The sequence below is a fragment of the Cherax quadricarinatus genome, chromosome 7 (assembly GCF_038502225.1).
Source record: "Cherax quadricarinatus isolate ZL_2023a chromosome 7, ASM3850222v1, whole genome shotgun sequence".
Lineage (NCBI taxonomy): Eukaryota > Metazoa > Arthropoda > Malacostraca > Decapoda > Parastacidae > Cherax > Cherax quadricarinatus.
Window position 1 is genome coordinate 56,157,096 of NC_091298.1, and position 12,054 is coordinate 56,169,149.

At 51.1% G+C, this 12,054-nt stretch overlaps 1 protein-coding gene across 1 annotated transcript in view; it reads left to right on the top strand.

The window, feature by feature from the left end:
- Positions 1 to 12,054, top strand: part of LOC128687043 (nephrin) — a 308,655-nt gene that overhangs the window by 208,646 nt on the left and 87,955 nt on the right. The window contains exon 9 of the mRNA XM_070082505.1: positions 429 to 588. Within this exon, the coding sequence (XP_069938606.1) occupies positions 429 to 588 (160 nt within the window). The remainder of the gene's footprint in view (positions 1 to 428; positions 589 to 12,054) is intronic.

The window sequence follows — 12,054 nt, forward strand, 5'->3', positions numbered from 1 at the left end:
ACAACTCAGTCATACACTGACAGAGCTCTCTCTTAGACCCACACAACCCAGTCATACACTGACAGAGCTCTCTCTTAGACCCACACAACTCAGTCATACACTGACAGAGCTCTCTCTTAGACCCACACAACCCAGTCATACACTGACAGAGCTCTCTCTTAGACCCACACAACTCAGTCATACACTGACAGAGCTCTCTCTTAGACCCACACAACCCAGTCATACACTGACAGAGCTCTCTCTTAGACCCACACAACTCAGTCATACACTGACAGAGCTCTCTCTTAGACCCACACAACCCAGTCATACACTGACAGAGCTCTCTCTTAGACCCACACAACTCAGTCATACACTGACGGAGCTCTCTCTCAACCTTCTGCTTTTTCTCACCACTCCCCACCCACCACCATCTTGTTTTTCTCCTATAGGACAAAGCCATCTACCACTCCCCGGAGGATGGGGTAGTTGTGAGTGGGAACAGCCTGGCCCTTCGAGGGGTAACTCGACACTGGGCTGGTCCTTACGTCTGTTCAGCCTCCAACGTCGAGGGTGACGCCCACAGTGCACCTCTCAATCTGACTGTAAACTGTAAGTACCACTTCACTTTATACAGAATACACAGCTTTAATGCGAGGAACGACAGGGCATTTGAAGCAAGACCCTAATGAAACAGGCGGCTGAAAGGCCAGGAGCTGAGATTCGAGCATTCCAACTACATACTATATATATATATATATATATATATATATATATATATATATATATATATATATATATATATATATATATATATATATATGTGTGTGTGTGTGTGTGTGTACTCACCTAATTGTGGTTGCAGGGGTCGAGACTCAGCTCCTGGCCCCGCCTCTTCACTGATCGCTACTAGGTCCTCTCCTTCTCTGCTTCCTGAGCTTTGTCATACCTCTTCTTAAAACTATGTATGGTTCCTGCCTCCACTACTTCACTTGCTAGGCTATTCCACTTCCTGACGACTCTATGACTGAAGAAATACTTCCTAACGTCCCTGTGACTCGTCTGAGTCTTCAGTTTCCAGTTGTGACCCCTTGTTCCTGTGTCCCCTCTCTGGAACATCCTATCTCTGTCCACCTTGTCTATTCCCCGCAGTATCTTGTATGTCGTTATCATGTCTCCTCTGACCCTTCTGTCCTCCAGTGTCGTCAGTCCGATTTCCCTCAACATTTCCTTGTACGACATTCCCCTGAGCTCTGGGACTAGCCTTGTTGCAAACCTTTGTATTTTCTCTAACTTCTTGACGTGCTTGACCAGGTGTCGGTTCCAGACTGGTGCTGCATACTCCAGTATGGGCCTTACATACACAGTGTACAGTGTCTTGAACGATTCCTTATTAAGGTATCGGAACGTTATTCTCAGGTTTGCCAGGCGCCCGTATGCTGCAGCAGTTATTTGGTTGATGTGTGCCTCCGGTGACGTGCTGGGTGTTATGGTCACCCCAAGGTCTTTCTCCCTAAGAGAGGTCTGTAGTCTTTGTCCACCTAGCCTATACTCTGTCTGCGGTCTTCTTTGCCCCTCCCCAATCTTCATGACTGCATTTGGCAGGGTTGAATTCGAGAAGCCAGTTTCTGGACCACATGTCCAGCCTGTCCAGGTGTCTTTGCAGTCCTGCCTCATCCTCATCCGATTTAATTCTTCTCATCAACTTCACGTCATCTGCGAATAGGGACACTTCAGAGTCTATTCCTTCCATCATGTCGTTCGCATATATCAAAAATAGCACTGGTCCTAGAACTGACCCCTGTGAGACCCCGCTCGTCACAGGCGCCCACTGTGATACCTCTTCACGTACCATGACTCGTTGTTGCCTCCCTGTCAGGTATTCCCTGATCCATTGCAGTGCCCTCTCTGTTATATGCGCCTGATCCTCCAGCTTCTGCACTAATCTCTTGTGGAGAACTGTGTCAAAGGCCTTCCTGCAGTCTAGGAAAACGGAATCAACTCACCCCTCTCTCTCGTGTCTTACTTCTGTTACCTTGTCATAAAACTCCAGAAGGTTTGTGACACAGGATTTGCTTTCCATGAACCCATGCTGGTTTTCATTTATAATCTTGTTCCGTTCCAGGTGTTCGACCACTCTCCTCCTGATAATCTTCTCCATGACTTTGCACACAATGCATGTCAGAGACACAGGTCTGTAGTTTAGTGCCTCATTTATGTTTCCTTTCTTAAATATGGGGACTACATTTGCTGTCTTCCATTTCTCAGGTAGTTACCCAGTGTGTGTGTGTGTGTGTGTGTGTGTGTGTGTGTGTGTGCTGTGTGTGTGTGTGTGTGTGTGTGTTTGTGTGTGTGTGTGTGTGTGTGTGTGTGTGTGTGTGTGTGTGTGTGTGTGTGTGTGTGTGTGTGTGTGTAATTTGCATACGGCCGAGAAGAAATTTATGAGCAGCAATAGCTGGGAAAATAAAGAGAGAGAAAGACAGAGAAAAATGTTAGAGATGTGTGGTGGATCCCAGGAGGAAGGATGCCACCTGGCACTGTGATGAGTGGTGTGAAGCAGGCCACACACACCGACCACCTCATTAAGACGATGGACTGTGACAATGTAGAACTCTCTTGAGTGCCACACTTCACTGTTATTCTCTCCTGTGTGCTACAGTGCACTCTTACTATCCCTGTGTGCTACAGTGCACTCTTACTATCCCTGTGTGCTACTGTGCACTCTTACTATCTCTGTGTGCTACAGTGCACTCTTACTATCTCTGTGTGCCATAGTGCACTCTTACTATCTCTGTGTGCTACAGTGCACTCTTACTATCCCTGTGTGCTATTGTGCACTCTTACTATCTCTGTGTGCCACAGTGCACTCTTACTATCCCTGTGTGCTATTGTGCACTCTTACTATCTCTATGTGCCATAGTGCACTCTTACTATCTCTGTGTGCTACAGTGCACTCTTACTATCTCTGTGTGCCACAGTGCCCTTTTACCATCTCTGTGTGCCATAGTGCACTCTTACTATCTCTGTGTGTTACAGTGCACTCTTACTATCCCTGTGTGTTATTGTGCACTCTTACTATCTCTGTGTGCCACTGTGCACTCTTACTATCTCTGTGTGCCACAGTGCACTCTTACTATCCCTGTGTGCTACTGTGCACTCTTACTATCTCTGTGTGCTACAGTGCACTCTTACTATCTCTGTGTGCCATAGTGCACTCTTACTATCTCTGTGTGCCACAGTGCCCTTTTACCATCTCTGTGTGCCATAGTGCACTCTTACTATCTCTGTGTGTTACAGTGCACTCTTACTATCCCTGTGTGTTATTGTGCACTCTTACTATCTCTGTGTGCCACTGTGCACTCTTACTATCCGTGTGTGCTATTGTACACTCTTACTATCTCTGTGTGCTACAGTGCACTCTTACTATCTCTGTGTGCCATAGTGCACTCTTACTATCTCTGTGTGCCACAGTGCACTCTTACTATCCCTGTGTGCTGTTGTGCACTCTTACTATCTCTGTGTGCCACAGTGCACTCTTACTATCCCTGGGTGCTACAGTGCACTCTTACTATCTCTGGGTGCTACAGTGCACTCTTACTATCTCTGTGTGCCATAGTGCACTCTTGCTATCTCTGTGTGCCACAGTGCACTCTTACTATCTCTGTGTGCCACAGTGCACTCTTACTATCTCTGTGTGCTATTGTGCACTCTTACTATCTGCGTGCTGCAGTGCACTCTTACTATCTCTGTGTGCCATAGTGCACTCTTACTATCTCTGTGTGCCACAGTGCACTCTTACTATCCCTGTGTGCTATTGTGCACTCTTACTATCTCTGTGTGCCATAGTGCACTCTTACTATCTCTGTGTGCCACAGTGCACTCTTACTATCTCTGTGTGCCACAGTGCACTCTTACTATCTCTGTGTGCCACAGTGCACTCTTACTATCTGTGTGTGCCATAGTGCACTCTTACTATCTCTGTGTGCTAGAGTGCACTGTTACTATCTCTGTGTGCCATAGTGCACTCTTACTATCCCATGTGTGCCACAGTGCACTCTTACTATCTCTGTGTGCTACAATGCACTCTTACTATCTCTGTGTGCCATAGTGCACTCTTACTATGTCTGTGTGCCATAGTGCACTCTTACTATCCCTGTGTGCCACAGTGCACTCTTACTATGTCTGTGTGCCATAGTGCACTCTTACTATCCCTGTGTGCCACAGTGCACTCTTACTATCCCTGCGTGCCACAGTGCACACTTACTATCCCCTGTGTGTCACAGTGCGATCTTACTGTCCCTGTGTGCCACAGTGCACTCTTACTATCCCTGTGTGCCACAGTGCACTCTTACTATCCCTGTGTGCCACAGTGCACTCTTACTATCCCTGTGTGCCACAGTGCACTCTTATTATCCCTGTGTGCCACAGTGCACTCTTACTCTCCCTTGAATGCTGCAGTGCACTCTTTCTCTCCCCTGAGCGCTGCAGTGCACTCTTACTCTCCTCTGAGTGCTGCAGTGCACTCTTACTCTCCCCTGAGTCCTACAGTGCACTCTTACTCTCTCCTGAGTGCGGCAGTGCACTCTTACTCTCCCCTGAGCCCTACTGTGCACTCTCACTCTCCCCTGAGTGCTGCAGTGCACTCTTACTCTCTCCTGAGTCCTACAGTGCACTCTTTCTCTCCCCTGAGTGCTGCAGTGCACTCTTACTCTCCCCTGAGTGCTGCAGTGCACTCTCACTCTCCTCTGAGTGCTCCAGTGCACTCTTACTCTCCGCTGAGTCCTACAGTGCACTCTTACTCTCTCCTGAGTGCGGCAGTGCACTCTTACTCTCCCCTGAGTCCTACTGTGCACTCTCACTCTCCCCTGAATGCTGCAGTGCACTCTTACTCTCCCCTGAGTTCTACAGTGCACTCTTTCTCTCCCCTGAGTGCTGCAGTGCACTCTTACTCTCTCCTGAGTGCTGCAGTGCACTCTTACTCTCCCCTGAGTGCTACAGTACACTCTTACTCTCCCCTGAGTGTTGCAGTGCACACTCACTCTCCCCTGAGTGTTGCAGTGCACTCTTACTCTCCCCTGAGTGTTGCAGTGCACTCTTACTCTCCCCTGAGTGTTGCAGTGCACTCTCACTCTCCCCTGAGTGTTGCAGTGCACACTTACTCTCCCCTGAGTGTTGCAGTGCACTCTCACTCTCCCCTGAGTGTTGCAGTGCACTCTTACTCTCCCCTGAGTCCTACAGTGCACTCTTTCTCTCTCCTGAGTGCTACAGTACACTCTTACTCTCCCCCGAGTGCTGCAGTGCACTCTCACTCTCCCCTGAGTGTTGCAGTGCGCTCTTACTCTCCCCTGAGTGTTGCAGTGCACTCTTACTCTCCCCTGAGTCCTGCAGTGCACTCTTTCTCTCCCCTGAGTGCTGCAGTGCACTCTTACTCTCCCCTGAGTGTTGCAGTGCACTCTTACTCTCCCCTGAGTCCTGCAGTGCACTCTTTCTCTCCCCTGAGTGCTGCAGTGCACTCTTACTCTCCCCTGAGTGTTGCAGTGCACTCTTACTCTCCCCTGAGTGCTACAGTACACTCTCACTCTCCCCTGAGTGTTGCAGTGCACTCTTACTCTCCCCTGAGTGTTGCAGTGCACTCTTACTCTCCCCTGAGTGTTGCAGTGCACTCTCACTCTCCCCTGAGTGTTGCAGTGCACACTTACTCTCCCCTGAGTGTTGCAGTGCACTCTCACTCTCCCCTGAGTGTTGCAGTGCACACTTACTCTCCCCTGAGTGTTGCAGTGCACTCTCACTCTCCCCTTAGTGTTCCAGTGCACTCTTACTCTCCCCTGAGTGTTGCAGTGCACTCTTACTCTCCCGTGAGTGCTGCAGTGCACTCTTACTCTCCCCTGAGTGCTGCAGTGCACTCTCACTCTCCCCTGAGTGCTGCAGTGCACTCTTACTCTCCCCTGAGTCCTACAGTGCACTCTTTCTCTCCCCTGAGTGCTGCATTGCACTCTTACTCTCCCCTGAGTGCTACAGTGCACTCTCACTCTCCCCTGAGTGTTTCAGTGCACTCTTACTCTTCCCTGAGTGTTGCAGTGCACTCTCACTCTCCCCTGAGTGTTGCAGTGCACTCTCACTCTCCCCTGAGTGTTGCAGTGCACTCTTACTCTTCCCTGAGTGTTGCAGTGCACTCTTACTCTTTCCTGAGTGTTGCAGTGCACTCTCACTCTCCCCTGAGTGTTGCAGTGCACTCTCACTCTCCCCTGAGTGTTGTAGTGCACTCTTACTCTCCCCTGAGTGTTGAAGTGTACTCTCACTCTCCCCTGAGTGTTGCAGTGCACTTTAACTCTCCCCTGAGTGTTGCAGTGCACTCTTAATCTCCCCTGGGTGTTGCAGTGCACTCTCACTCTCCTCTGAGTGTTGCAGTGCACTCTTACTCTCCCCTGATTGTTGCAGTGCACTCTTACTCTCCCGTGAGTGCTGCGGTGCACTCTTACTCTCCCCTGAGTGTTGCAGTGCACTCTTACTCTCATCTGAGTGTTGCAGTGCACTCTTACTCTCCCCTGAGTGTTGCAGTGCACTCTTACTCTCCCGTAAGTGCTGCAGTGCACTCTTACTCTCCCCTGAGTGTTGCAGTGCACTCTTACTCTCCCCTGAGTGTTGCAGTGCACTCTTACTCTCCCCTGAGTGTTGCAGTGCACTCTTACTCTCCCCTGAGTGCTGCAGTGCACTCTTACTCTCCCCTGAGTGCTGCAGTGCACTCTCACTCCACTGAGTGCTGCAGTGCACTCTTACTCTCCCCTGAGTCCTACAGTGCACTCTTTCTCTCCCCTGAGTGCTGCATTGCACTCTTACTCTCCCCTGGGTGCTACAGTACTCTCTTACTCTCCCCTGAGTGCTGCAGTGCACTCTCACTCTCCCCTGAGTGTTTCAGTGCACTCTTACTCTCCCCTGAGTGTTGCAGTGCACTCTTACTCTCCCCTGAGTGTTGCAGTGCACTCTCACTCTCCCCTGAGTGTTGCAGTGCACTCTCACTCTCCCCTGAGTGTTGCAGTGCACTCTCACTCTACCCTGAGTGTTGCAGTGCACTCTCACTCTCCCCTGAGTGTTGCAGTGCACTCTCACTGAGTGTTGCAGTGCACTTTTACTCTCCCCTGATTGTTGCAGTGCACTCTTATTCTCCCGTGAGTGCTGCGGTGCACTCTTGCTCTCCCCTGAGTGTTGCAGTGCACTCTTATTCTCCCGTGAGTGCTGCGGTGCACTCTTACTCTCCCCTGAGTGTTGCAGTGCACTCTTACTCTCCCCTGAGTGCTACAGTACTCTCTTACTCTGCCCTGAGTGCTGCATTGCACTCTTACTCTCCCCTGAGTGTTGCAGTGCACTCTTACTCTGCCGTGAGTGCTGCAGTGCACTCTTACTCTCCCCTGAGTGCTACAGTACTCTCTTACTCTCCCCTGAGTGCTGCATTGCACTCTTACTCTCCCCTGAGTGCTACAGTACTCTCTTACTCTCGCCTGAGTGCTGCAGTGCACTCTCACTCTCCCCTGAGTGTTTCAGTGCACTCTTACTCTCCCCTGAGTGCTGCAGTGCACTCTTACTCTCCCCTGAGTGTTGCAGTGCACTCTTACTCTCCCCTGAGTGTTGCAGTGCACTCTCACTCTCCCCTGAGTGTTGCAGTGCACTCTCACTCTCCCCTGAGTGTTGCAGTGCACTCTCACTCTCCCCTGAGTGTTGCAGTGCACTCTCACTCTCCCCTGAGTGTTGCAGTGCGCTCTTACTCTCCCCTGAGTGTTGCAGTGCACTCTCACTCTCCCCTGAGTGTTGCAGTGCACTCTTACTCTCCCCTGAGTGTTGCAGTGCACTCTTAATCTCCCCTGGGTGTTGCAGTGCACTCTCACTCTCCTCTGAGTGTTGCAGTGCACTCTCACTGAGTGTTGCAGTGCACTCTTACTCTCCCCTGATTGTTGCAGTGCACTCTTACTCTCCCGTGAGTGCACTCTTACTCTCCCCTGAGTGTTGCAGTGCACTCTTACTCTCCCCTGAGTGTTGCAGTGCACTCTTACTCTCCCGTGAGTGCTGCAGTGCACTCTTACTCTCCCCTGAGTGTTGCAGTGCACTCTTACTCTCCCCTGAGTGTTGCAGTGCACTCTTACTCTCCCCTGAGTGTTGCAGTGCACTCTTACTCTGCCGTGAGTGCTGCAGTGCACTCTTACTTTCTCCTGAGTCCTACAGTACACTCTTTCCCTCCCCTGAGTGTTGCAGTGCACTCTTACTCTCCCGTGAGTGCTGCAGTGCACTCTTACTCTGCCGTGAGTGCTGCAGTGCACTGTTACTCTGCCGTGAGTGCTGCAGTGCACTGTTACTCTCCCCTGAGTGCTTCAGTACACTCTTACTCTCCCCTGAGTGCTGCGGTGCACTCTTACTCTCCCGTGAGTGTTGCAATGCACTCTTACTCTCCACTGAGTGCCACACTTCACCCTACTCTCCCTTGAGTACTACACTTCGCCCTACTCTCCCTTGAGTACCAAACTTCACCCTACTCTCCCTTGAGTACCACAGCTCACCCTACTGTCCCTTGAGTACCACAGTTCACCCTACTGTACCTTGAGTACCACAGCTCACCTTACTGTCCCTTGAGTACCACAGTTCACTCTACTCTCCCTTGAGTACCACAGTTCACCCTACTCTCCCATGAGTACCACACCTCATCATACTCTCTCTTGAGTACCACAGCTCACTGTACTCTCCCATGAGTACCACACCTCATCATACTCTCTCTTGAGTACCACAGTTCACCCTACTCTCCCATGAGTACCACACCTCATCATACTCTCTCTTGAGTACTACAGTTCACCCTACTCTCCCATGAGTACCACACCTCATCATACTCTCCCTTGAGTACCACAGCTCACCCTACTCTCCCTTGAGTACCACAGTTCACTCTACTCTCCCTTGAGTACCACAGCTCACCCTACTGTCCCTTGAGTACCACAGTTCACTCTACTCTCCCTTGAGTACCACAGCTCACCCTACTCTCCCATGAGTACCACACCTCATCATACTCTCTCTTGAGTACCACAGCTCACCCTACTCTCCTGGCTTCGTACATAACTCGTGTTCTGCGTGATAAAATTTAATCTTAACGTTGCATCCTGACACCTGACGGCTAGTGTTGCAGTCTTTCCTGCGTGCCTGAGCGGGTACGTACACCTGACTACTAGTGTTGCAGTCTGATCTGCGTGCCTGAGCGGGTACGTACACCTGACCACTAGTGTTGCAGGCTGAGCTGCGTGCCTGAGCGGGTACGTACACCTGACTACTAGTGTTGCAGTCTGATCTGCGTGCCTGAGCAGGTGCATACACCTGACCACTAGTATTGCAGGCTGAGCTGCGTGCCTGAGCAGGTGCATACACCTGACCACTAGTGTTGCGGTCTGAGCTACGTACCTGAGCAGGTGCATACACCTGACGACTAGTGCTGCAGGCTAAGCTGCGTGCCTGAGCAGGTGCATACACCTGTCAACTAGTGTTGCAGTATGAGCTGCGTGCCTGAGCAGGTGCATACACCTGACAACTAGTGTTGCAGTCGGAGCTGCGTGCCTGAGCAGGTGCATACACCTGACAACTAGTGTTGCAGTCTAAACTGCGTGCCTGAGCAGGTGCATACACCTGACAACTAGTGTTGCAGTCTAAACTGCGTGCCTGAGCAGGTGCATACACCTGACAACTAGTGTTGCAGTCTAAACTGCGTACCTGAGCAGGTGCATACACCTGACAACTAGTGTTGCAGTCTGAGCTGCGTACCTGAGCAGGTGCATACACCTGACAACTAGTGTTGCAGTATGAGCTGCGTGCCTGAGCAGGTGCATACACCTTACAACTAGTGTTGCAGTCTGAGCTGCGTGCCTGAGCAGGTGCATACACCTGACAACTAGTGTTGCAGTCTGAGCTCCGTACCTGAGCGGGTGCATACACCTGACAACTAGTGTTGCAGTCTAAACTGCGTGCCTGAGCAGGTGCATACACCTGACAACTAGTGTTGCAGTCTGAGCTCCGTACCTGAGCAGGTGCATACACCTGACAACTAGTGTTGCAGTCTAAACTGCGTGCCTGAGCAGGTGCATACACCTGACAACTAGTGTTGCAGTCTAAACTGCGTGCCTGAGCAGGTGCATACACCTGACAACTAGTGTTGCAGTCTGAACTGCGTGCCTGAGCAGGTGCATACACCTGACAACTAGTGTTGCAGTCTGAACTGCGTGCCTGAGCAGGTGCATACACCTGACAACTAGTGTTGCAGTCTGAGCTGCGTGCCTGAGCAGGTGCATACACCTGACAACTAGTGTTGCAGTCTGAGATGCGTGCCTGAGCAGGTGCATACACATGACAACTAGTGTTGCAGTCTGAGATGCGTGCCTGAGCAGGTGCATACACCTGATAACTAGTGTTGCAGTCTGAGCTGCGTGCCTGAGCAGGTGCATACACCTGACAACTAGTGTTGCAGTCTGAGATGCGTGCCTGAGCAGGTGCATACACCTGACAACTAGTGTTGCAGTCTGAGATGCGTGCCTGAGCAGGTGCATACACCTGATAACTAGTGTTGCAGTCTGAGCTGCGTGCCTGAGCAGGTGCATACACCTGACAACTAGTGTTGCAGTCTGAGATGCGTGCCTGAGCAGGTGCATACACCTGACAACTAGTGTTGCAGTCTGAGATGCGTGCCTGAGCAGGTGCATACACCTGATAACTAGTGTTGCAGTCTGAGCTGCGTGCCTGAGCAGGTGCATACACCTGACAACTAGTGTTGCAGTCTGAGATGCGTGCCTGAGCAGGTGCATACACCTGACAACTAGTGTTGCAGTCTGAGATGCGTGCCTGAGCAGGTGCATACACCTGATAACTAGTGTTGCAGTCTGAGCTGCGTGCCTGAGCAGGTGCATACACCTGACAACTAGTGTTGCAGTCTGAGATGCGTGCCTGAGCAGGTGCATACACCTGACAACTAGTGTTGCAGTCTGAGCTGCGTACCTGAGCGGGTGCATACACCTGACAACTAGTGTTGCAGTCTGAGCTGCGTGCCTGAGCGGGTGCATACACCTGACAACTAGTGTTGCAGTCTGAGCTGCGTGCCTGAGCAGGTGCATACACCTGACAACTAGTGTTGCAGTCTGAGCTGCGTGTCTGAGCAGGTGCATACACCTGACAACTAGTGTTGCAGTCTGAGATGCGTGCCTGAGCAGGTGCATACACCTGACAACTAGTGTTGCAGTCTGAGCTGCGTGCCTGAGCAGGTGCATACACCTGACAACTAGTGTTGCAGTCTGAGCTGCGTGCCTGAGCAGGTGCATACACCTGACAACTAGTGTTGCAGTCTGAGCTGCGTGCCTGAGCAGGTGCATACACCTGACAACTAGTGTTGCAGTCTGAGCTGCGTGCCTGAGCAGGTGCATACACCTGACAACTAGTGTTGCAGTCTGAGCTGCGTACCTGAGCAGGTGCATACACCTGACAACTAGTGTTGCAGTCTGAGCTGCGTACCTGAGCAGGTGCATACACCTGACAACTAGTGTTGCAGTCTGAGCTGCGTGCCTGAGCAGGTGCATACACCTGACAACTAGTGTTGCAGTCTGAGCTGCGTGCCTGAGCAGGTGCATACACCTGACAACTAGTGTTGCAGTCTGAGCTGCGTGCCTGAGCAGGTGCATACACCTGACAACTAGTGCTGCAGGCTAAGCTGCGTGCCTGAGCAGGTGCATACACCTGACAACTAGTGTTGCAGTCTGAGCTGCGTACCTGAGCGGGTGCATACACCTGACAACTAGTGTTGCAGTCTGAGATGCGTGCCTGAGCGGGTGCATACACCTGATAACTAGTGTTGCAGTCTGAGATGCGTGCCTGAGCAGGTGCATACACCTGATAACTAGTGTTGCAGTCTGAGCTGCGTGCCTGAGCAGGTGCATAACAGCCAGTCAAGCGCCTCGCAGTGTTGAGGTCGCGCATGTCCTCAGTGTTGACAGTTGTGGTTGCATCAATTTCTGGGTCGTTCTAGTGATGGAAACTTGAAAGAATGAAAAGGCACAATGACTGCTCTGTTGA